The sequence below is a fragment of the Leucopleurus acutus genome (genome assembly GCF_964270905.1).
Source record: "Leucopleurus acutus genome assembly, chromosome: 10".
Classification (NCBI taxonomy): domain Eukaryota; kingdom Metazoa; phylum Chordata; class Mammalia; order Artiodactyla; family Delphinidae; genus Leucopleurus; species Leucopleurus acutus.
In genome coordinates, this window is record NC_139153.1 from 64,762,194 (window position 1) to 64,788,108 (window position 25,915).

The 25,915-nt window shown below is 46.6% G+C and overlaps 1 protein-coding gene across 1 annotated transcript; it reads left to right on the plus strand.

The window, feature by feature from the left end:
* On the plus strand, positions 1-25,474 carry KIFC1 (kinesin family member C1; the record flags this gene model as incomplete). Its single annotated transcript, XM_082847427.1, has 13 exons — positions 1-25; positions 10,873-10,995; positions 11,092-11,189; positions 17,357-17,494; positions 17,627-17,720; positions 18,247-18,300; positions 18,413-18,463; positions 18,671-19,071; positions 19,750-20,529; positions 21,332-21,622; positions 21,724-21,797; positions 21,925-22,000; positions 25,430-25,474. The coding sequence occupies 13 exons, from the start codon at positions 1-3 to the stop codon at positions 25,472-25,474; spliced, it is 2,250 nt and encodes a 749-aa protein (XP_082703553.1).
* Positions 25,475-25,915: the final 441 nt, after the last annotated feature.

The window sequence follows — 25,915 nt, forward strand, 5'->3', positions numbered from 1 at the left end:
ATGTCGAGGCAGGGTCGCACCTACGGTGTGTGGGCAAAGTCTATAAACAAATTGATTGTAAAATATACTACAGGGCTTCCCTGGTGGCGCAGTGGTTGAGAATCTGCCTGCTAACGCAAGGGACACGGGTTCGAGCCCTGCTGCGGGAAGATCCCACATTCTGCGGAGCAACAAAATCCGTGCGCCACACTACTGAGCCTGCGCTCTAGAGCCTGCAAGCCACATCTACTGAGCCCACGTGCCACAACTACTGAAGCTCGCGTGCCTAGAGCCCATGCTCCGCAACAAGAGAAGCCACTGCAATGAGAAGCCCACGCACAACAACGAAGACCCAACACAGCCAAAAATAAATAAATTTATTTAAAAAAAAAATAAAAATACTACAAAATACATAGGCCCAAGTGAAGTATAGTGATATACTGGTGAAAATTTATATTAATGGGTAAAATATGTACTTACCTATTTTTTTAACTGTCTGATCTGTACATATGAAGATTTTTTGTGGTTTCCAGGCATCATCTCTTCCCATTCAGGTCCAGGAACCATTGTTTCTTGTTCTTTATTGTTCAATGTACCGTTCCTGGATAATTTCATACCTCACGCCTTGAGGAAATACAATGTCATGGCTCTTGGGAATATGTTTGTATTGGAACAACATAGATCTCTCGCCTTTGAGGTTCCCTCATACTTTTTACTTAATACTGGTACATCATTACCTGGGATGCTGTGTCACGTATGAATCCTGGCTTCTGACAACTCTCTCAACGGTTGTTACGTAGCTTCACTGATTATGACCACAAACGCAAGACTTAGAGTACGCAGGAAAAAGTAAAGGATCATTTGTTTTCTGGTCATGTTAAACTGATAGTTTGGAATTTGTTAATCCACACATACATCAATCCGTGTTTCAACCATATATTCTCTCTGCCTCTCCAGGACACAATCGCTGCCTTCCTGGAATGTGATGGTTTTCAAGGATGTGGCACCTCTGCCTTTTACACACAGCCACCAGCAGGGGGCAGCAAGAAGAGCAGTCTCATTTATATGAGGTCCGTCCATCCCTTTGAGCTGCATTACTAGAGACTAACCTCGGACGCCGCCACATCAGCTGATGAGAAGGGCCGGCCTGCTTGTGGAGCTGAGGTCTTGAAAGTCTGAGGAGGAGGTAGGCAGAGCCACGCCCAGGGGACAACCTGGAGTAAGGTGCAGACTGTAGAGCAAGTGGCTGACTTTCCTGGGGGCCAGTGGAGCCGGTGGAGCGGTGCCAACAGCCAGGGACACACACGAGGTGAAGGACACCTTTGACCACCTTGTACCTTTTCCAGCCTCATCTCCCCAGATTGTTCTGTGCTCCAGCCCTGTTCAGTTCTGCACACTTGAAGAGCCTGGCTCTGGCCTTCCATGCCCAGTGATGCAGTAACTCATTGTGTTGTACATGCTGTGCTAAGTATGTCACATTCATGATCTCCTAGTTTTTTGTGATTGCCTATCTGCTCATCTGTTGTACTCCTCACTGGCAAGAACTTCAGAAAAGTCAGGGACCATGTCTGTCCCATTCACTGCTGTATTCCTAGCACCCAGCACAGTGTGGCATGTTGGAGGAGCCCCAGGCTCCATGCTACAACTGGCTCAGGATCAAGAGTTTTTTACACTGAATTTGAGTCTTGCAAAACATGAAGCAAGATGTTAACACTGATTTTCTTTAATAACTCAGTTTTTCTGAGGAGCAGTGACCAAACAAAGGAAGATGATTCCCTAGACTTACTTTAAAGGGCGTATCTTGCCTGGACCTTTGACACTGCTTTTTGGAGTGGCTGTCTTCTGGGATGCCTGTCCTCGCAGATGAAGGGTATGGCAGTAGTGAGTGATGCCTCCTTGGCAACTGTTTCTGGAGACTGGAGGTGGAGGTCTTCATGTCTAAGGCAGGGATCTCGAGGCAGGAGAGTGTGTGCAGAGACTCCCTGCTTTATTCAATACCTTCCATTTCCCATTAAAGACATGACAGTATGATATAGAAAACCACATTTCTTTCTTGTAACCAAACTTCTAGCCCACTTAAATGACCACTTATTTCTAAGTCCAGATATGAACATGTCCAGCATGAGAAACTCTCCAGGACCTTCATTCATTACGGTTTGTCATAGTGGAATTTTGTGACACATGGTTAGAAATAAGATTCCCGTGCAGCTTGAGATGAAGCACGGATGACACGGATGACACGGATGGCTCTGAAGATGCCGTCGAGCCCAGTGCCACACGGCCGTTCTCAGCCACAGTCTTGCTTCCCCTCCTATTCTAGATCTGTGCCTTTCGCTGGATTTGGGTAGTTTGGGAGAGCAGGGAGAGGAAGGAAGAGATGGCAAAAGCAGCTCCAGCCATCTGTTTGGAGTTAATGTCAGGAGCTCTCTTATCTTTCTGAAAACTGGAAAGCCACTGGGGAAATTACCTATGGACTAAATATCTCTATTAGTCTTTGGGTAGAAAAATGCAAACTGAAATTTTCCAGCGTCCCCCGTCTGACTTTTGTGTCCTCAAAAACGTCAATTGATATCATTTGGGAGAGGTATCGTCAGTCTCAAGGGAAGCTTTTTTAAAGTAATTTTTTCATATCTAGGTATGATAACCATGTTACATGACATATGTAAACATGGTGAAAAGTTTAGCTTTTTATTATTTTTCCCCACTCTTTTTCTCATGCATACTTTTTTTTTTTTTTGCTAAATATAATTTTAGTTGTAGTGTATATACAAGATGGTGGTCTTTTTCACTTACCTTACATTATAAATGCTTTCCTTTGTGGAAGTGATGTCTATAAAACTCTTAGAGGAAAACATAGGCAAAACACTCCATGACGTAAATCACAGCAAGATCCTTTTTGACCCACCTCCTAGAGAAATGGAAATAAAAACAAAAATAGACAAATGGGACCTAATGAAACTTAAAAGCTTTTGCACAGCAAAGGAAACCATAAACAAGACGAAAAGACAACCCTCAGAATGGGAGAAATATTTGCAAACGAAGCAACTGACAATGGATTAATCTCCAAAATATACAAGCAGCTCACGCAGCTCAATATCAAAAAAACAAACAACCCAATCCAAAAATGGGCAGAAGACCTAAACAGACATTTCTCCAAAGAAGATATACAGATTGCCAGTAAACACATGAAAGGATGCTCAACATCACTAATCATTAGAGAAATGCAAATCAAAACTACAATGAGGTATCGTCTCACACCAGTCAGAATGGCCATCATCAAAAAATCTAGAAACAGGGCTTCCCTGGTGGCGCAGTGATTGAGAGTCCGCCTGCCAATGCAGGGGACACGGGTTCATGCCCCGGTCTGGGAAGATCCCACATGCCGCGGAGCGGCTGGGCCCGTGAGCCATGGCCACTGAGCCTGCGCGTCCGGAGCCTGTGCTCCGCAACGGGAGAGGCCACAGCAGTGAGAGACCCACGTACCGCAAAAAGAGTCATGTACCACAATGTTCATTGCAGCTCTATTTACAATAGCCAGGACATGGAAGCAACCTAAGTGTCCATCAACAGATGAATGGATAAAGAAGCTGTGGCACATATATACAATGGAATATTACTCAGCCATAAAAAGAAATGAAAGTGAGTTATTTGTAGTGAGGTGGATGGACCTAGAGTCTGTTATACAGAGTGAAGTAAGTCAGAACGAGAAAAACAAATACTGTATGCTAACACATATATATGGAATCTTAAAAAAAAAAAAAGGTTCTGAAGAACCTAGGGGCAGGACAGGAATAAAGATGCAGACATAGAGAATGGACTTGAGGACACAGGGAGGCGGAAGTGTAGCTGGGACAAAGTGAAAGAGTGGCATGGCATGGACATATATACACCACCAAATGTAAAATAGATAGCTAGTGGGAAGCAGCCGCATAGCACAGGGAGATCAGCTCGGTGCTTTCTGTCCACCTAGAGGGGTGGAATAGGAAGGGTGGGAGGGAGATACAAGAGGGAGGAGATATGGGGATGTATGTATATCTGATTCACTTTGTTATACAGCAGAAACTAACACACCATTGTAAAGCAATTATACTCCAATAAAGATGTTAAAAATATATATAGTGATGTGTGTTTTGAAAGCAAATGTGTTATGAGATCTTTTTTTTTTTTTTAACTTATACAGCCCACAAGGAGAGAAACTCGACATTTGGAATCTAACTTGGCAAGATAATACACAGATATGATTAATTATAACAAAATCAGCAAGTTCCTGGCTGGGTTAACAATGGGATAGACAATGGGTTATCAATATAAGGTCGCTATACAAATGTAACTTCATATAATAAATATAACCTTAGCTCAAAATGAACAAACATAATTTGCTATAACAAACATTCTGACAAATGCAATTTTCTGTAACATATAATTAGAGCTTTCAATTTTAGGTTATAATTTCTGCAGTTAGTAGCTTAACACAGGGCTACCAGATTTTATCCCACTTTTTAAAATGGAATAGTAGTTACCTTTACTAGAGACAGAGCATAGATAAAAATCTTAAAAAACCTTCTTCCCCTTGCCAACTGTTGGTTGATTGTGACCTGGAGTCTGCCAGGATACTACTTACTCCTGTACCTGTACCAATCCTGCACTGAAAAACCTCATGTCAACAAGTTCTTTTCTTGCAATGTTTCCCATTAGATATCACTGTGACTTGTGTTACTGGTTTGAACCAAGATTGAATGAGTTACAGTCTTTTTAAATTTGTAAAAATTTTTATGCCACACCTGTTACTGTCGAGTCTTCAAAATCACAATTTTCAGTGACTATGTCAGGTGCCACGTGCTCTCAAACGCCTTTCTTTCATTGATCCATCTCGCTTTACAATCGTACACTGAATGATATGGCTCTGTGTTTCATGTCTGTCCTTTCATTTGACTATAAGTTCTCTAAGGGCAGTGCCGTGTCACTTTTTGGATTTTTTATTTTTTATTGAAGTATGGTTGATTTACAATGTTGTGTTAGTTTCCAGTGTACAGCAAAGTGATTCAGACATATATATATATATATATATTTCTTCTATATGGTTTATTACAGGATATTGAATATAGTCCCCTATGCTATACAGTAGGGTCTTGTTGTTTATCTATTTTATATATGGTAGTGTGTATTTGTTAATCCCAAACTCCTAATTTATCCCTCCCCACCCCCTTTCCCCTTCAGTAACCATAAGTTTGTTTTCTATGTCTATAAGTCTGTTTCTGTTTTGTAAATAAGTTCATTTGTTTCACATTTTAGATTCTACATATAAGTGATATCACATGGTATTTGTCTTTCTCTTCTGACTTACTTCACTTAGTTTGATAATCTCTAGATCCATCCTTGTTGCTGCACATGGCATTATTTCATTCTTTTTTATGGCTGAGTAGTATTCTATTGCATATATATATATGCACTATATCTTCTTTATCCATTCATCTGTCGACAGGCATTTAGGTTGCTTCCATGTCTTGGCTGTTGTAAACAGTGCTGCAATGAACACTGGGGTGCCTGTATCTTTTCAAATTAGAGTTTTCCCCAGATATATGCCCAGCAGTATGAATGCTGGATCTCATAGGGCTCTGTCAGTTTTAGCTCTGGGTTGAATCAACCAACAGCAGCCCACACAGAAGATATGTTGTCCCTAGTGTGTGTATAGATTGACTTTGTATTATGCAATATAGTTTTATCATCTTCTATTTAAAAATTGTCCATTGGTGAAATATTTGGTTGTTTTTAGTACTTTGCTTTCATAAATTTTTTTTTCTTGAAGTATAGTTGATTTACAATGTTGTGTTAGTTTTAGATGTACAACAAAGTGATTCAGGTATATATATGCTTTTGTAAATTTTTGTTCATATTTCCGATTATTTCCTTAAAGTAAACTCTTAAATTGGAATGCTACATTAAGAGGTTTTGGTACCATCAAGTTTCCCGAACTTGTCGGAAAGAAGTACCAATTTATACTCCCAGCAATAATGTATGGGATTATCGACTTGACAGGAAAACATATTTCATTATTCTCATTTTCTTTTCATTCTATTTATCTTATTGTGTAATATATTCATATAGTTCAAAATGCAAAAGTACTGCCCCCTGCCCAGGCACACTTTGAGTTGCCTGGTCATCATGTCATCTTGGTCTTCACTTCCTACTCAGCCTAGGAAATATGGGGGCTTTTTTCTCACCCCAAATGCATCTTTCCTTGGGGGATGAAAGGTTGATGGTGCACCTCAGGCCTAATGGTAGTCATGTTCTTCTGCCATGAGCTACTCAAATCTGGTGCCTGGAGAGATCTCCATAATGGTCACTTGTGGATTTGGGGCAAATGATCTGGAGTAGGATTCCTCCTCTGCTCACTGTGTTTCCAGAAGGTGAGTGTGTGAGGGTCCCTGGAGAGTCCCTCTGTGCCTTTTTCCCTAGAGCCTGCAGACAAGGACCAGGGGGTCACTGCAGCGTTGGAATATTCCGGGATGAGCCGGAAGCCTTCCTCTCCAGAATAAATCACAAGGCCCACTCCTCCCCGGGACTGTCTATGGCAATGAGTGGGTCTCTCCCTCACAGGAGTGGTATCTACCTATGCCTTGGTTGTGTTTTCAAATGGAACTCTAGGATACAGGGAGAACAACTTGGGGGAAATCAACCACCTCTGGCTGGGGACCTCAGCTCCTGTCCTGCACCCACATGTCTCCACCCCTGTGAAATGGAAGCTGCTTTTTCTCTTTACTTTTACTTATCTTGCTGCTCCCAGCTGAGATGAGAACTTCCTCTGGAAATATTTCTCCCACTCCTCACCTCTGAGCAAGGTGATCTGACTCTAGCACCTGTCTTCCTTCTGCCATATGGTAACATTTTATTGTCTGTGTCCCCTTCACTCCCAAACTGGAAGCTCTGGGAGGAAAGAGATGTTTATCTCCATCAGTGTAGCCCAAGAGCCTCGCACAATGCATGACAGAGTGGGCACTTAAGAAATGATGAATTGTACTTGAAAACTGAGTGACATTTTTATAACAATTTTGAGAAATACAATTCATTCTTTTAAAATGTACAATTCATTGGCTTTTAGTATATTCACAGAGTTGGTCAACCATCACCACTATCTAATTTTGGAACCTTTTTATCAATCCAAAAAGAAACCTGTACCCATTAGCCAATCACCATTCCTCCCTCCCCTGGTCCCTGGAACCATTAATTTACTTTCTGTCTCTATGGATTTGCCTATTCTGGACATTTCAGATAAATGGAATCACACAATATGTGGCCTTTTGTGTCTGGCTTCTTTCATTCAGCATAATGTTTTCAAGGTTCATCCATGTTGTAACATGTATGAGTACTTTCTTTTTATGGTTGAATAATAGTCCATTTTATGGATATACTAAATTTTGTTTATCTAAAGAGTCTTTCACATTTTTTGGTTTGTTTCTCTGTTTGGTTTTTATCTTTGGAATTTCAACTAGGCAACAACATGTATGGAAAAAAGGCTGCAAGGCAGTACAACAATACGAACAGTGGTTTCTGTGGCTAGCAGAATGATGGATTTGTTTTCCTTTAAATATTTTCATTTTTCTTTAAAAATTTTTTTTTACTTAAGTATAGTTGATTTACAATGTTTTAATTACTGCTATACAGCAAAGTGATTCAGTTATACATGTGTATACATTTTTTTATATATTCTTTCCCATTATGGTTTATCATAGGATATTGAATATATAGCTGCCTATGCTATACAGTAGGACCTTGTTGTTTAGCTATTTTATATATAGTAGTGTGTATATGTTACTCCCAAATTCCTAACTTATCCTTCCCCCCCCCGACCTTTCCCCTTTCGTAATCATAAGGTAACTTTACTGCACACTTTGTTGTCTGCGGAGAGGCCTACAAAGGGCTGGGCAGGGAGAAGGGAATCTGCCAGAGAAACAAGGAAGAGAAGCAGTGGAAGAGGGGACACGGGTTTCAGGAATGTGATTTCCAAGGTAAGAAATCCTCCTCAGCTTGCAGGAGGGATCTCTGGCGAGGGGGAAAGGACCACCAAGGGCAGTCTCACTCATCCTGCTCCTGAGATAGGCAGATGAAAGAGATTCTAGCAGGACCAGGCATCATGGACTCTATCATCCCCCTTAGCCCAACACCAAGGCCTTGGAGAGAACTGACGTCTTTACAACATCAAGTCTTTCTCTGCAAGTACATAGTATATCTTTTCATTAATTTAGATTTTCATGAACATCTTCCAATAAGTTTTATCATTTTCTCCACAAAGTGTTTACATTCCAGTTTTAAATTTATTCCTAAGTAATTTGTATTTTTATTGCTATTGCAAATGGTATTTTTTAATTAAAAATTTTATTGCAGTATAACATAAAGTGCAAAAATCAAGTGCATAGCTTGACTTTTATATATGTATATAGTTATGTAACCAAATGGTACATTTTAAAAGTTACACTTTCTGACTGATGGTTGCTGATGATAGAAATGCAATAGATTTTATATATTGATTTTTTTTCTATATTGATTTCCCACCTAGCAACTTTACTAAACTCACTTATTAATTCCACCTGAATTTTCTTTTAGGGTTGCTACACATGCAAATACTGTATATTTCATCTGTAAATACTGAAATTCTTGTTTCTTTCCAACGTCTATATATTTGCTGTTGTTTATTGGACTGGCTAAAACTTCCATTATTGTATTGACTAGGATTACTGAGAGCAGGTTTCCTTGCCTTGTCTCTCATCTTAGGAAGAAGGATTTTGGGCTTCCCTGGTGGCGCAGTGGCTGAGAATTTGCCTGCCAGTGCAGGGGACACAGGTTCGAGCCCTGGTCCAGGAAGATCCCACATGCCACGGAGCAACTAAGCCCGTGTGCCACAACTACTGAGCCTGCACTCTAGAGACTGCGAGCCACAACTACTGAAGCCCGTGCACCTACAGCCTGTGCTCCGTGACAAGAGAAGCCACCGCAATGAAAAGCCCACGCACCACAATAAATAAAAAGAGGAAGGCTTTCAACACTTCACCATTATTGTGATGTGTGCTGTTGGATTTTTGAATATGTCCTTTAACAGGTTATGTTCATTTTTCTTCAATATCAATGGATGTTGAGTATTTTGAGTAGTTTTTCTGCATCGATTAAGATGAATAAACTTTTTCCTCTTTAATGTCTATATTTCTCCTAGTCTAACATCTGGTTTTTAACTTTGATAAATGTCTTTTTTTTTTTTTTTTTTTTTGCAGTATTTGGGCCTCTCACTGCTGCGGCCTCTCCCGTTGCAGAGCACAGGCTCCGGACGCGCAGGCTCAGCGGCCATGGCTCACGGGCCCAGCCGCTCCGTGGCATGTGGAATCCTCCCGGACCGGGGCACAAATCCGTGTCCCCTGCATCGGCAAGTGGACTCTCAACCGCTGCGCCACCAGGGAAGCCCCAGATAAATGTCTTTTGATATACATTTCTTCTGTTTCCCTTCTCAGTTCTCTTTACCCATCCAGGGTTGGTCTTTTCCAGTTTCCTCCATCACTACTCACTCTTCAAGCTCCTGCTCCGTGTACTTTCCTAGGATTTCAAAGGTTGGGGGATGATGGCAGGGTTTTTAGACACTGTGTCTCCCCACAGTCTGCTCCCCACCACAAGCACGTTTGAATTCAAGTCAAAGCACTGGATTAGAAGATATGTGGCTTGAGTTCCAGTTCGGTCAATCTCCAATTATGCACCAAGACAAATCCCTTAAGTCCCCTGCCTTTCAGTCTCATAAATAAAATCCCTGCCCTGCCTACCTCCAGGATGGTTGGTAACTAAGAGTAGCAGAACAACTCTGCAAATTATTCACAGGTAAGAGGTTGTTGTTTTTGTTACTAAGGTTATTAGAAGTAGTGTGAGATAACCTATATAGCTTGGTGGGGTCTTTTGTTTTGTTTTGTTTTGTTTGGCCACGCCTTGCAGCATGTAGGATCTTTGTTCCCCAACCAGGAATCGAACCCGTTCCCCCTACAGTGGAAGCACAGAGTCCTAACCACTGGGCCGCCAGGGAAGGCCCATAGCTTGTATTTCGAAACTAGTGGAATCTAGATCCACTCCCAATCAGCAGTGTGACTTTGTACTTGTTAACTTCACCTTTCTGAACCTGGCTCCTTCATCTAGCTTGCAAATAAGAAATGCAAAGCACTTGACACATAGTAAGAGCCCAGTGAATCGAGGGATCATTAAAAGGGATAATGCACGGGTACAGTTAGTCTGAAAAGCATAAAAAGTATTCCATAAACGTAAGCAGTAAGGCCTCCATGGGCTCTAGGCTCGGAAAGACTCAAGCCAGTTCTCTAGCACCAGTAGCAGCGCCCAGGTACGTAGGAGGTAAGGCGAGGAGGCTGACTGGAGAGAAAAATCCTCCTCTCCTGGGCCTCGAATTCCCACCGTCGGGCTTCCATGGAGCGCCAAGCTGTACTCAAGGTCATTAAGTTTGGTGATAAATGCCAAAGAGACCGGGGAATGGGCAGCCTCAGCCACTCTGACATCCGCATAAGGGATCCAGCATCAACTTCCGGGATCAGTTCTAAGCATCTGGGAGACGTCGCGCACCATCCGCAAACGCATCGATCCAGTCGGGGCTAACGAGTGCGCTTCCTACTGCCGCCGCTAGGTGACACTGGTCGCGCCCCGCAAGGGTTCTGTTTGCGCACGCGTGATTCCTTTCCTCCAGCGTCCCCGCCCCCACACGAGTTACGTTAGGGCGGCGTGTTCCCTGCAATTTCTGACGCAGCGAGCGGCGGCTGGGAGCCGAGCGGAAGTCCAGCGCGACTCCCGCTGGAGGAGGGGTGGGGTGAGAAAAGAAATAGTGAGGCCGGAAGTGTGACTAACCCGCCAGCCTCCCAGGGCATGGGAAGCAGGAACGGGAAGGCGGTGGCCTAGTGGGGTGTGGCCTCGGGAGGTGGCCGACGCTGCGATTGGCCCTCGGCTGTGGCGGCGGCGACGATTGGCCCCTGAGTGCGGAGCGAGGTGAGCAGGGTGGCGGCCGTTGAAATTCAAAAGTGGCGGGTGTGGCGCCGGGCTGGCAGCGCCGGAGCCCGGGACGTGCGTGTTCTGTGTCGCGAGCGCGCGAGAGAACGCGGGTCCCGGGAGGCCCGGCGCCCTGTCCTCTTCTATTGCGCTTCCCTGCCGTGTGTGGCACGGAGCTGGACATGGAGCCTCAGGTGAGTAGGGGTCGGCGCGGGGACGACAGCTGGTCGCCCCACCCCGCAGTGCTGACGTGCCGGCGGTCTCAGTTCTGCCTGCCTGCAGGGCCAAGGTCGTGCGCCCCCGCACAGTGGAAAGGGATGAGGGGTGGAGAGTGGAGAAGGCAGGGAGCAGCCCCAGGAGTGGGGGTGGGGGGAGTCTGCCTGCCTTCCCGCAGCTTCAGGGAGTCCCCCACGCCCTTGCTCACTTTCATGTTTCCAGGATTTCCCATTTCGAATTCTCAGGCTTGTCTGAACACGTTCCCACCTGTCCATTCCTACTCACTATTGCAGTGTGTGTTCTGAGATGACCACTAGCTCTAGGGAAGTGGTGTCTGAGGCCAAATCCCTGCTGATGTCCTTTCGTGTCCTCTCTCCTCTTTGCGGCCTCTTCGGGGTGTAGGAAGGGGAGAAGGGGAATGGAGTACTGTGAACTGAAGGACTCCTCATTATCTCTCCTTCCCCAGGTTTTGCAGAGATCTCTGCTCAGTGGGACTGGTTAACTTAATTTCTTCTCTCATCAGTGCCCTGCTGCACCTCACAACCACCTGCAACCTCCCCTCTCCAGTGGAGAGAGGTGTGTTTGTGACAGTGAGAGTGGGTTGACTTCTGGTGCCAGAAAAGGCCTCCTGCCTGAATCCTCTGTTTACTAGTATTTCACATTCAGGTTTACCCAAAGTCAGGTTTCAACTTGAAGAGATACTCTTTGTATCCTGCCAGCCAGAGAGCAGAGCAGTGTGATGTGACAGTGAAAAAAAACAGAAGGCTTCTCATATTTATTCATCACATATTTACTGAGCACCTATTATGTGCTTGGGATGCGGCAGTGAGCAAGCAGAGATCCCTGTCATCATGGAGCTGCCATTCCATGGGAGACAGGCAATATGTGATAAGTAAATTATATAATGCTGTTAAGAAGGTGATAAGGGCTATGGAGAAAAGGAAAATTTTGAGCAGATTAAGAGAGGGAGGGGAGGCCAGCTGACAAGATAGACTGTTAAATTGGGTTGTCTTAGTAAGCTCCGTTAAGAAGGTGAGAGTTGAATAAAGACTTGAAAGAGGTGAGGGAAACAGGCAAGTAGTTATTAAGATCACTCCAGGCAGAGGGAATCCGCTAGAGCAAAGCCACTAGAGTTGTGTAGCAAACCCGAAATGGAATGAGCAACGGGGAAGTTTGTGGGAAGGGATGTCAGGTAGCAGAGGGGGCTGTTGAATGCATTGCTCCTCGCAGGGGCCGTTTTGAAGACTTTGATTTTTTTTCTCTGAGTGAGATGGGGAATCACTGGATGGTTTTAAGCAAAGAGAGACAAGATCTGTCCTACAATTTAAGAGGACCACTCTAGGGGCTTCCCTGGTGGCGCAGTCGTTGAGTCCGCCTGCCGATGCAGGGGACACAGGTTCGTGCCCCGGTCCGGGAAGATCCCACATGCCGCGGCTGGGCCCGTGAGCCATGGCCGCTGAGCCTGCGCGTCCGGAGCCTGTGCTCCGCAATGGGAGAGGCCACACAGTGAGAGGCGCGCGTACCGCAAAAAAAAAAAAAAAGACGACCACTCTAGCAGCTGCATTGAGATTAGACTGTAAGGAAGAAAGGATAGAAACAAGGAGAGCTTTTAGGAATGGGGCAGGTTTTCTCAGCTTTCACATTATTGACTTCTTATGGGGGGCGGGGGGGATTGTCCTATAAGTTGTCTGTTGTTTAGCAGCATTCCTGGCTTCTACCCACTAGATGACAGTAGCAACCCCCACCTAATCATGACAAAGTGTCTCCAGACATTGTCAAACGTCCCCTGGGGAGTAAAGTCATCCCTAGTTGAGAACCATCCCTAGTTGAGAACCAGTAGAGTGTGATAATCCAGGTGACAGATGATGGTAACTTGGATCATGGTAGTAGCAGGGGAGGTGGTTACAAGTGGTCCGATTCTGGATCTATTTGGAAGATAGAGTTGGCCACGTTTGCTGATGTTAGACTTTGTGGTACGTAAGAGAATGAGAGGACTTTGGGTGTATTTGCTTGAGCAGCTGAAAGATGGATTTATATCAACTGAAATGGAGGAAGCTGCAAGAGAGCAAGGTTGAAGGAGGGTTAGACGTCAGGAGGTTAAGATTTCAAAGTCTGGGCTGGAGACAACAGTTTGGGAGTTGTCAGCATATGAATGGTGTTTAAAGCCATAGGAGTGGCCTAGAGTGTAGATAGAGAATAGAAAGACCACTGTTAAAGTTTGGGTATATGAAGAGGATCTACCAGCGAGGTAGGAAAACCAGGAGAGGATGGTCTCCCAGGAGCTAAATGAAGCGAGTGTATTAAGGAAGAGAGAGTGATCAGTTGTATTACACGCAGCTGATGGGTCAAGAAACAAAAAGATGAAGAATTGGTTTAGCAACACAAGCAGACTTGTGACCTTGAGGGCAGTTTTGGTGGAATGGTGGGAGTGAAAGCCTGACTGGGACAGGGTTAGGAGAGAAAAACTCTTTTTGGTTGGAAGTAATAATAACATGTATACTGATTGGAATGATCCAGGAGAGAGTGAAAATGATGGTGCAGAGGAGAGAAGGAAGGCTTGCTGGAGCACTATTCCTGTGTGGGTGAGGGTGGGAGCAGATGCTCACGTGCAGGAGATTCCTTAGCAGCAGGGCATCCATCTCTGATCCTGGGAAGTGGGTATAGGAGGGGTTCCATGAAAATCTGTTTTTATAGAAGGTTAAGTGCATATGCTTATTGTGGAAAGTTGGGAGTCATCTTGTCTAGCTTTATAGATGGGAGAAAAATAAATACTGTACTCTTAGGAGTTGTCCTGTATAAACAAACCTTTGAACACATTTTCTGAACCCACACAAATTCCTGGGAGGTAGGCCTTTAGTTGATCCACTATCGTAGTGTAGGGAGAACGAAGGCACAGGTAATTAAAAAAATTCAGTGTTTGACCTTGAAATACTTAAAAGAAAAATTTAGTTTTCATACTACATTTGGTTAAAGTGAATTAAAATCAGCATTCTTTGTGCACATTTCTGCAGGTGGCAGGAAAAGAGAACACCACCTCCTTTTTTTTCCCTTTTTATTTGTATAGGAGCCAATGGTTTGGATGCATTGCAGTTTATTTGAGCATTTCCCTGCTGGTGGACATCTAATTTCATTCCTTGAAAAATGTATTGAGGGAATTCCCTGGCAGTCCGATGGTTAGGACTCCGTGCTTTCATGCCAAGGGTGCAGGTTTGATCCCTGGTCGGGGAACTAAGATCCCACAGACTGTTCGGCGCTGCCAAAAATTAAAAAAAAAAAGTATTGAGTCCCACCATGTAGCAGACATTGTACTGGGCACTCTGGTTCTATAGTTGTGAACAAAACAGGCATGTTTTTGTGATGCTCACAGTCTAATGTTAGGAAAGACAATAAACCAATAAGTTAAAAATTTAAAAACCAGGATATCAAATTGTTTCAGAGTTTTCTCTTTAGTGATGTTCTGTGAACATCCTTAACCTCACTTTCCCAAAGTTGAACTTAGCATCTCTTAAAAATTAGCCCTTCAGGCACTCTCAGATCTCTCCATGTTATTTCTTACAACTGCATGTGAGTCTACAGTGGTTTTAAAATGAGAAGTTTAATTAAAAAACAAACAAACCCAGATTTTCCTTCTGTGATCTTGGGAACCAGGGCAGGCTTCTTGGAGTCAGCCTGGACTCCATCTCCTTCACTGCCTGACCTCTAGCTACTCCCCCCCACGCCAGCTCTGCTTAGCCATCAAACTCTTAGAACATCCCCTCTCAACTGAGTTCCATGAGAATTAAGATCTAATGCCCTAAGGCATCCTTTGTGTCTAATGCATTAACTTCTCTCTGAGGCACCTAGAATGGTAAGAGCTGTTTTTTATATTCTTGGGAGAATTGAGAAAACACATCATTTTCTGTAGAGCTTAATTCTCTTGTACCCCAGTTTGGAAAGGCTGCCCTAGAAAGTAAGCTCTGGGCAGGCAGGGACTTTACATTCATTACTCTCACACCAGAGCCTAGAAGAGCAGTCATTCAACAAATCTAGTGCAACAAATCCTTGTTGAATGGATGAATGAAGGAATGACGCCATCCCTCTGCTGTGATAACCCTCATCTTCTATTTCCGTTCATTCTTTGCATTGCGCACAGTTCACTTTTTCAGTAAAGATCGAGTCATACTATTCTCATGTTTAAAAATCATCAGTGTCCCTCTTGTCTTCAGTAGACCCCGGATTCCTTATCACGGCATACCACGGTCTTTCCCTTCTACCTCTCTTTTCCTCTCCCCACTTTCTATGCACATCCCTGTGTTCACTTGAATAGAATAATTTGTCATTCCTTACAAGTCCCTCTCCTTGCTTTCTGCTTGGAATGCTCCTCCTTGGCCCAAGCCCATCAAGCCAACTCTTCCTCATCTTCAAGGCTTGGCCTGAAAATACTTTGTAGAATTGTGTCTGACACTCTCCCCATCTAAACTGGATGCCCACCCTCTCCTTTGGGATCCTTTTATGATAGCACTTGGTAAAGATTTAATCATCTCTTTAAATGCTTCGCTTGCCTACTGTCCTGTCACAATCTTGAGGGCAGGGACCACGTCTGTTACTCCAGAATCCAGATCATTTCCTGGCATGTAATAGGCACTTTGTAAATATTGAATGAATGAAGTAAACTGAAGGGCAGAGAGAGATTGGCCTTGGAATTAATAGTTACCTATAGTGAAAATCAGAAGTTGATCTATACATGGTACTTTACTGATGGTGGGATAGGAGTAGGGTGACCACTTGTCCTGGTTTGCATAGGAATTACCTGGTTTTAGCACTGAAATGCTGTGTCCCAAGAAACCTCTCAGTTCTTGGCAAACCAGAATAGTTGGTCATCCTACGTAGGAGTAACCATAGGGTGGGCATGATCCCCAGGTACTGAACTGGGCTGCTTAGAGGAGAGGATCTTTCTTTCCCACGCCCCTACCTCATACCTGTACTTTGGTGGTCTCCAGACTGGTCATGCCCCTGCTTCCTCGTCTTCCTCATGCAAGTCAGCCTACTTACACCTCATTATTATTTATTTGTTTGTTTGTTTGTTTGTTTATTTACTTATTTTTGGCTGCATTGGGTCTTCTTTGCAGCACATGGGCTTTCTCTAGTTGTAGTGACCGGGGGCTACTCTTTGTTGCTGTGCGCGGGCTTCTCATTGCGGTGGTTCCTCTTGTTGCAGAGCACAGTCTCTAGGTGCGCAGGCTTCAGTAGTTGTGACTTGTGGGCTCTAGAGCACAGGCTCAGTAGTTGTGGCTCATGGACTTAGTTGTTCCGCTGCCTGTGGGGTCTTCCTGGACCAGGGCTCGAACCCGTGTCCCCTGCATTGGCAGATGGATTCTTAGCCGGTGTGCCACCAGAGAAGTCCCTATTATTATTTATAATAGGCTCTTTTGTATGTTTTTCACATGCCTGATCAGAAACTGTATCTGGCTCTCCATATATGCAGGGCTAAAGCCTAAATTCCTTAGCTTAGCATCAATGCCCTATGAGACAGTGTGATCAAGTGGTTACAAACATGGCCTCCAGAACCAGACTGTCTAGATTCTAACCCTGGCTTTGCTTTTTATTCACTAATGACTTTAGACCAGCTAGTTTACCTCTCAGCCTTCCTTCCCTCATCTGCAAAATGAGGCTAATAATAGCTCCTCCTCAGTGGGCTGGGAGGTTTAAGTCAGTTGATACAGATAAAGCATTTGAAACAGTTCCCAATAAATGTTACCTGCTCCTCCTACCCAGTCTTCAAACTTATTCTCCCAACTCTCTCCCTTGTTTATGATCTCAGCTTTCCCTAAAAGGGCGTAGTGGTTTCCCAGCTGTACCATGTGCAAGCTTAAGGTTTTGCCTTCCGAAAGGAGTGTTCCTTTTCCCTGCTTTTTTAAGTACTCCCCTTAAACTTAGCTGAAATTCAGCATCTGTCCAGCTATTCCCTTAGGGTTTGTGTTACGTCCCACCTCTCTCCATGGTTTTTAGACGGCACATCATCTGTGAGCTGCAGTTTGTGGCACAAGGGGTACTCATATAATGCTTGTTGGTGGTGATGAGAATTAGGCTGGGGGGCCATAAACGGGAGTTCTTGGGACATTTGAGCCACAGGGTATTGTCTGAAGGGTCTCTCTCTTCCCAGCAGAGGTCCCCCTTGTTGGAAGTGAAGGGGAACATAGAGCTGAAGAGAGCCCTGGCCAAGGCCCCTTCCCGGCTCCCCCTCCCGGGAAGCAGGCTGAAGAGGGGTCCCGACCAGATGGAGGAGGACTTGGAGCCTGAGAAGGTGAGCTGGGTTTGGAAATCCATGTACGTGTGTGTGTGTGTGTGTGTGTGTGTGTGTGTGTGTGTGTGTGTGTGTGTATAAAACCATCAGAGGGTAACCATGGACTCCACCCCCATCCTTGTCTTTCCCCAGAAAAGGACACGAGGCCTGGGCACCAAAGTGGCCACGTCCCGCCCCAGAGCAACGGCCCTCACCACTGTGCCACAGACACAAGGCCAGACTGCAGGTGGGCTCCAGGGCACAAAGTCCAGTTCTCTTCAACTCACTTCTTTCTTTTTCTTTTTCTTTTCTTTCAATCTTAGCTTATTTTGAATAGGTAATATGTTTCACTTGTTTCAAAATTCCGAAGGCACGAAAGTTGTTATACAGTGAAAAATCTCCCTCCTGCCCATGTTCCCCAGGCACCCAGTCCCCCAACCAGGGGCAACTGTGAGTCCTTCCAGGGATGTTTTGTGGGTTTGCAAGCAAATATGGGCATGTTCCCCAACATGTTTTACACACATGCTAGCGTACTTTACATACACCTGGTTCTGCCCCCTTGCTCTTTTTGCTTGTCTTGGTCCAACTTGTTTCTTGGCTTGTTGGTCCTAGGAAGGATATCTCTAGGAGTTGGTCAGATTTAAGGGAAGAAGGAAGTTATCTTATTTCTTCTAATCCTCTGAAAAAGCAGCTCCTCTGCCTTCGGCCCAGTCAGAGTACATGCCACCCTGAGAATCATGACTCTGCTTTTCTTCTGTCCAATCTCCCGACAGTGCCGAAAGTTCCCAGGAAGACAGGACCCCCATGTTCCGCAGCTATCGCCACAGGTAACAGTGCTTAAGACCTGGGGCCGAGAAGGGATTGGGGGTAAAGGGAGAAGGATGGAGGTGGAGGGACCCTGATGCTATAATTCCTTATGTCACCTCCCCAATTCTCTAGTGCTGAAGAATCAGAAGCCAGGCCCTGCTGTTCCTGCCCAGAAGCCTGGCAGTAGGTGACAAATATAATCCTTGGGTGAGAGGCTGGGATAGGGAAGAGGAGGTGGTGAGTACCTAGAAAAATCCTTTTGGTCTCTTCCCTGTCTGAAGAAGAAGGAGATGGAGGGTCAGGTGTGGAGGCGCTAAAGGCTAGGAGGGAGGAGAGAGCGAGACAGAGCCAAGAGTTCCCTGACCTTTGTCTTTTCTGTGCCCATCTTAGCAACAGCTGCTCCTCCTGTGGTGGGAAGGAAGAAACCCAGCAAACGTCCAGCCTGGGACTTAAAGGGTCAGTTATGTGACCTAAACGCAGAGCTGAAATGCTGCCGTGAGAGGACCCAGATGTTGGACCAGGAGAACCAACAGCTGCGGAACCAGCTCAGGGAGGCCCAGCAACAGGCCACGGCCCTGGGGACAGAGCGCAGGACACTGGAAGAGGAGTTGGCCAGGGTGCGGGCCCAGGCTGAGCAGGGCCAACAGGAGCTGGGGAACCTGAGCACTCGGGTCCTAGAGCTGGAAGAGCGGCTGAGCACGCAGGAGGGCTTAGTGCAAGAGCTCCAGAAAGAACAGCTGGAACTGCAGGAGGAGCGGAGGGGGCTGGCTGCCCAGCTGGGGGAGCAGGAGGTAAGGGCCAGCTTCTCGCCAAATGCTGACCCTTCTTTCTAGGTTGCCCGGAAGTCACTTTGGGCTTCGAATCCCTGACCACCTCTCTCTGGCAGTATACCTCCGTCCCCTACCCTGCTCCCCCGTCACCCCCACCCCCGCCCACTCCTGACTCTGTCTTGCTTTCTGCCCCACTTCACCCTATCCTGACTCTGTTTCCGTATCTTCCTCGGGTCTGTATCGCCTCTACTTCTCCGCCCCCTTTCTTCTTTCTCTGTTTTCCTGATAAAAATTCCCACCCATTCTCTCTCCTTCTTCTCATCCATGTGACTCCTTGGCGAGCACCAACTAGATTGCATTACTTGTAGTCTCTCAAATGACTCGATTCTCAATTCAGGGCATTTTGCATATACACGTCCCTCTTTGTGGAATATTCTTTCTGTACTCCATCCTTCCCTTGGTCCACTCCCATACTTTTTGGGTGTCAGCCTAGATATCATTCTCCTTGTGCCCCTTCTGGATGCTCCCATAGCACTCCCTATTCTAGTACTATGATTCCTATTTCCTTATCTCTTTCTTTACCAGTCTGTGAAGTCCTTGGGGGCAGGGCCCAGCCCACCTCCCACCCCCGCATCCCATCATGACTTGTTCTTGTTCTTGGTTGCATCTCACCCTCTGTGTCTGCTCTGTTCTGGACAGAGGAGGCTACAGGCATCAGAAGCTGCTCTGTCGGGCAGCCAAGCAGAGGTGGCATCCCTGCGCCAGGAGGCTGCAGCCCAGGCGGACTTACTGGCTAAGCGGGAAGAACGTCTCCATGGGCTTGAGATGGAGCGCCGGCGGCTACACAACCAGCTGCAGGAACTCAAAGGCAATGTCCGTGTCTTCTGCCGGGTCCGCCCCGTCCTTCCAGGGGAGTCCACCCCACCCCCTGGCTTCCTGCTATTTCCCTCCGGCCCCAGCGGGCCCTCCGACCCTCCAACCCGACTCAGCCTCTCCCGGTCTGACGAGCGGCGTGGGACCCTGAGTGGGGCGCCAGCTGCCCCCACCCGCCATGACTTCTCCTTTGACCGGGTATTCCCACCAGGGAGTGGACAGGACGAAGTGTTTGAAGAGATTTCCATGCTTGTCCAGTCAGCCCTGGATGGCTACCCAGTATGCATCTTTGCCTACGGCCAGACAGGCAGTGGCAAGACCTTCACCATGGAGGGTGGGCCTGGGGGAGACCCCCAGGTGGAGGGGCTGATCCCTCGGGCCCTGCGACACCTCTTTTCTGTGGCCCAGGAGCTAAGTGGCCAGGGCTGGACCTACAGCTTTGTGGCAAGTTACGTAGAGATCTACAACGAGACTGTCCGAGACCTGCTGGCCGCTGGGACCCGGAAGGGCCATGGGGGTGAGTGTGAGATTCGCCGGGCAGGGCCGGGGAGCGAGGAGCTTACTGTCACCAACGCCCGATATGTTCCTGTCTCCTGTGAGAGAGAGGTAAGTGCTGAGGGCCACTAGCCTGGACACTGGGGAGGCATGGGCAGGGTGACAAGGATGGAGGTGGATGAGCAGGGGGAGGAGAACGCTGAGGATGAGGAAGGGTGAGTGGTGAGGGGTAGGTTGCATATTCAGTTTTGGCTGGTGGGCTATGAGGTGCATCCGCCTTTGTGGAACCAAGGAGTGGAGAGAAGTGATGGGCCTGCTGAAGCGGGTGCCACTGGGCCCTGCCCGTCAATCTCAGGTCTCACCTCTGCCCACTCTTCTTGCTCAGTTCATGACATCCATGCTGGCCTCCCGCCTGTTCCTCAGCCTGCTCGTCACACCCTCAGATCAGGGCCTTTGCACGTGCTGTCTCCTTTGCCTGAACATTCCTGCTCCTCTCCTGGAAGGGCTTGCTCCCTCACTTAAGATTTTAAGGCATTGAGGCCATCCCTGACCATCCTTTTTTTTTTTTCCCCTAACTTTTGGCCGCACTGCACAGCTTGTGAGATCTTAGTTCCCCAGCCAGGGATTGAACCCGGACCCCGGCAGTGAAAGCACAGAGTCCTAAGCACTAGACCACCAGGGAATTCCCGCTGGCCATCCTTTCTAAAATTGCAACCCTCACCCTCACGCACTACTTTTCTGTTTTATTTTACTCCTTAGTACTCTCAGACACACTGTGTATTTTACTTATTCTTTTGCTGGCTAGAAAGAAAGCATCAGGAGGGCAGGTGCTGAGTCTTACTCATCGCCTTACCTGACCTAGCTATGTACTGACTTCTACCTGCCTTTGCCTCTTGCTGCTGTCCATCCCCAGGTGGAGGCCCTGCTCCATCTGGCCCGCCAGAACCGGGCTGTGGCCCGCACAGCCCAGAATGAGCGATCGTCACGAAGTCACAGTGTGTTCCAGCTGCAGATCTCTGGGGAGCATGCTGGCCGAGGCCTGCAGTGTGCGGCCCCCCTCAGCCTTGTGGACCTGGCTGGGAGTGAACGGCTAGACCCCGGCTTGGCCCTCGGCCCTGGAGAGCGGGAACGCCTTCGGGAAACGCAGGCCATTAACAGCAGCCTGTCCACGCTGGGGCTGGTCATCATGGCCTTGAGCAACAAGGTAGTAATGGGGGTGGGGGCAGGCAGACCCCAGGGAGAGGTTGGGGCTGACCATGCTGAACCCAGCCCTGTCCTAACCACCTGTCCCCCCCAACCCTCTAGGAGTCCCACGTGCCTTACCGGAACAGCAAGCTGACCTACCTGCTGCAGAACTCTCTGGGCGGCAGCGCTAAGATGTGAGGGGAAGGGGTGGGCTGGGAACCACAACATTGGGGTCAGGGTTGGGGAGGCAACACTGTGAAGACCTGGTCCAGGCTCTGCCCAGCCACTGATGCTGGGGCTTGGCCCCCTCTCTCTCCACAGGCTCATGTTTGTGAACATTTCTCCCCTAGAAGAGAATGTCTCCGAGTCCCTCAACTCCCTACGTTTTGCCTCCAAGGTGCGGTCGCTACCAGTCCCATCCCTGTCAGACCTCCTGGGGATTATAGCCTTCTCCACCCCTACCCTACTGTCCTTCAGGCCAGGGGGCATGGTTCATCCAGAATGGATGTACATTTGCCAGGCATCTGGGGCACTACCTACCTGGATCCTTTTTTTTTTTAAACTATTGACGTTTGGGGGTTTTTTAATTAAGTTTTTAAAAATAGGTAGTTGAAAGGTCAAAACTATATCAATAGAAAGCTATATACAACAAGTGAGATTTAACCACTGCCCCTGTCCCCATTCTCCCCACTTGCCCTAGTAATCATTTTCATCATTTATCATTTTACTTATCCTTCCAATGTTTCTTTTTGCAAATACAAGCAACATGCATGGGATTTCCCTCCTTATATAAGATGTCTCTTCTCCCCCTCTCATATATTATGTTGTCCCGTGCTTTTTTTTTTTTTTTTTTTTGCGGTCCACAGGCCTCTCACTGCTGTGGCCTCTCCTGCTGCGGAGCACAGGCTCTGGACGCGCAGGCCCAGCAGCCATGGCTCACGGGCCCAGCCGCTCCACGGCACGTGGGATCCTCCCGGACCGGGGCATGAACCTGCGCCCCCTGCATTGGCAGGCGGACTCTCAACCACTGCGCCACCAGGGGAGCCCCAGGGAACGCCCCCATTATTTTTACATCTGCCTAGGACTCCACTGTGTAGATGCACCAAAGTTTATCCACCAGTTCCCTCTACTGGACACTTGGATTATTTCCACCCTTTTACTATTACATACAAAGCCATGTTGGCTAACCTTGTACATTATCATTTTATATTTGTTTAGTTACATCTAACTATCTAGGGAGAGATTCCTTGAAATGGAATTACTGGATCAAAGACGTACAGGTTTTTCAGACTGTTCCAAATAGTGTGAATTCAGGCTCCAATCCCCACGAAGATCAGCTGTGTCCATGGCCATGAATTCTCTAGGAGATTTAAGCTCCCTCTACTAGAGTTAAATCAGGATGTTTCTTTACTGTCTGCCTCCAGAGGGCAATTTTTCCCTCTGGTTACTTGTTTTCCTGAGGGTATAGTCCTACGATGTGTTCTGGCTTTATTCAGGGTCTCTGATCTTGTGTGCCCTTCTGCACTCTTGCTGCCATGGTAGTAGTCAGCCACCTTAGCACCCTGCCCTGGTCTACTTTAATCAGGATTTCCCTTGCAATCTTGCAAGTTCAGGTAAAGTTCTTTTTTTTTTTTTTAGTTTATTTATTTTTGGCTGTTTTGGGTCTTTGCTGCACGTGGGCTTTTTCTGGTTGCGGCGAGCGGGGGCTGCTCAGGTTTCTTATTGAGGCGGCTTCTCGTTGTGGGAGCATGGGCTCTAGGCGCACGGGCTTCAGTAGTTGTGGCTCGCAGGCTCTAGGCACACAGGCTTCAGTAGTTGTGGTGCAGGGGCTTAGTTGCTTTGCGGCAAGTGGGATCTGCCCGGACCAGGCCTCAAACCCGTGTCCCCTGCGTTGGCAGGCGGATTCTTAATCTCTGCGCCACCAGGGAAGTCCCCAAGTAAAGTTCTAGCAACATCATTAACACCCAACAACATGAACTCTTTAATATCCTCTAATACCCAGTAGATGTGGAATTTCTCTATTGTCTCAGAAATGCTTTTTATACATTAGGTTTGCTCTGTTCAGGATCAAAGCAAGGGCCGCTCAGTTCATATGGTTGAAATTGTCTCGAGTTTCTTTTTAAATTTTTATTTATTTATTTATGGCTGCATTGGGTCTTCGTTGCTGTGTGCAGGCTTTCTCTAGCTGTGGCGAGCCGGGGCTACTCTTCATTCTGGTGTGTGGGCTTCTCACTGTGGTGGCTTCTCTTGTTGCGGAGCATGGGATCTAGGTGCACGGGCTTCAGTAGTTGTGGCACATGGGCTTAGTTGCTCCACAGCACGTGGGATCTTCCCGGGGAGTAGGGCTTGAACCCGTGTGCCCTGCGTTGGTAGGCGGATTCTTAACCACTGCGCCACCAAGGAAGTCCGAGTTTCTTTTAATCTATAATAATCTCATCCCCTTTTATAGCATTTATTTGTTGAAGAAGTAGGGTCACTTGTCCTATAGAATATACCATATTCTAGATTTTGGCTGGTTGCTTCCTCTTTCCTTCACAATTTTTGTAGATTTAGAGGCTTGATTTGAATCAGGTTTAAATTTCTTGGGAAAAAAACTTCGATGGTGTGATACACTTTCTATTGCATCATATCAGGAGGCACCTAGTATCTAGTTGTTCCACTTTTTTTCCCCCTCCCCCTAATTGTTCCACTTTTAATGATATAAAAATTGATCATTGGGGGCTTCCCTGGTGGCACAGTGGTTGAGAGTCCGCCTGCCGATGCAGGGGACGCGGGTTCGTGCCCCGGTCCGGGAGGATCCAACATGCCTCGGAGCGGCTGGGCCCGTGAGCCATGGCCGCTGAGCCTGCGCCTCCGGAGCCTGTGCTCTGCAGCGGGAGAGGCCACAACAGTGAGAGGCCCGTGTAACGCAAAAAAAAAAAAAAAAAAAAATTGATCATTGGATTAGGGTATTGTCAGCCTGATCTATCCATTTAAAAACTCCCTATCAGCTTTTTCCCCTAGTGATTTTATCAGTAATGCTATCTAGATCTATTATTAGGGAGTTTTTAAATGGTGATTTTTTTTAATGGTGATTTTCTAATTTTCTCAGTTCTACATTTATTAATCACAATTCTTCTATAAATAACTCCCCTTTGCCATCTATTTGGTTATTCTGAAATTCAGTCCATATAGGTAAGACGGGATAAATGCTAGAATCTTTATCAATTTTCAGTATTATAAGTTGGTATCCTGGCAACTTTCAAAGGTGAACAGTGAGTTTTTATCCAGGAGGTAACATCTTACAGATACTTACTTGTACTTTTGGTATATATCCTTTGCGGTCATTATTCATTCTGATGCTCAAATCGCCCATCTTTGGCCAGTAGAAGCTCCAGCTTGGCTCCTGTGTCCTTTAGATAGGTCCCCAGTAGTCTTTACTCCAGATCCATCTTGTACATTTCCTCCCCTAGGCTTGGAATGATTAATTTTCCAAATAGCCTTGGTTCCTAAATTTGTGTCGTTCTTGTTTTATCTAGCTTATTAAGCATTAGTGTTGGGAGGGTTTTGGGGGTGTCTAGTCCGAGGTACTGCTAGAAACAGAAGCTCCTCTCCCTGCTCCTTTGTGGGGCTTTTGTTCCTTCTCAGGCCTTTCCTTCTCTTCCAGACCTAGAATACCTAGTGGGCATGGGAGAACTGAGACCAGCCTGAACTTCCTTTCAGAGCCCTTATTTTAGGATTCTCTGAGGGCAGCCCTAATATTGGGGGTGGGGAGGTGATTTGGAGAAAACTGTTCTTTTGGTTACTCTGAAAACGTTTTTTGTTTGTCTAAACCCCCTGCCCGCAGGTGAACCAGTGTGTTATTGGTACTGCCCAGGCCAATAGGAAATGAAGACGGATCCAGATTGTGTGTGTGTGTGTGTGTGTGTGTGTGTGAGACCGACGGGGAAGGGGGGGCGGTGGGGGGTGCTTTATTGGGAGGGGGGCACTGTGATACCTGGGCCTATCAAATAAAGAAGAGGGTTTTTGTTTTTGTTTTTTAAATAAAGGTTTTATTAGCGGTTGCCCAATAAGGGAGATATTTTTCATGCCTGTAAAGATGGGAACTGTGGATCTTCCATTCTGCCAAGCATTTGTGTGTGTTTCACGGGGTTAGGGCTTCGGCTTTTCTCCCTAACAGACCATCCCCGGAGTCGGGTGGCCTCTAGCTCCCATACCCTGCCCCCGTCGTCCGCGTCTAGGAGTTGCCCACTAGGTGTCCACAGTCACTAGTTCTGTTTCCCCTTTGCCACAGGCCACCCCAGCCCGGGGCAGGAACTCCTCTGGCGAGTGT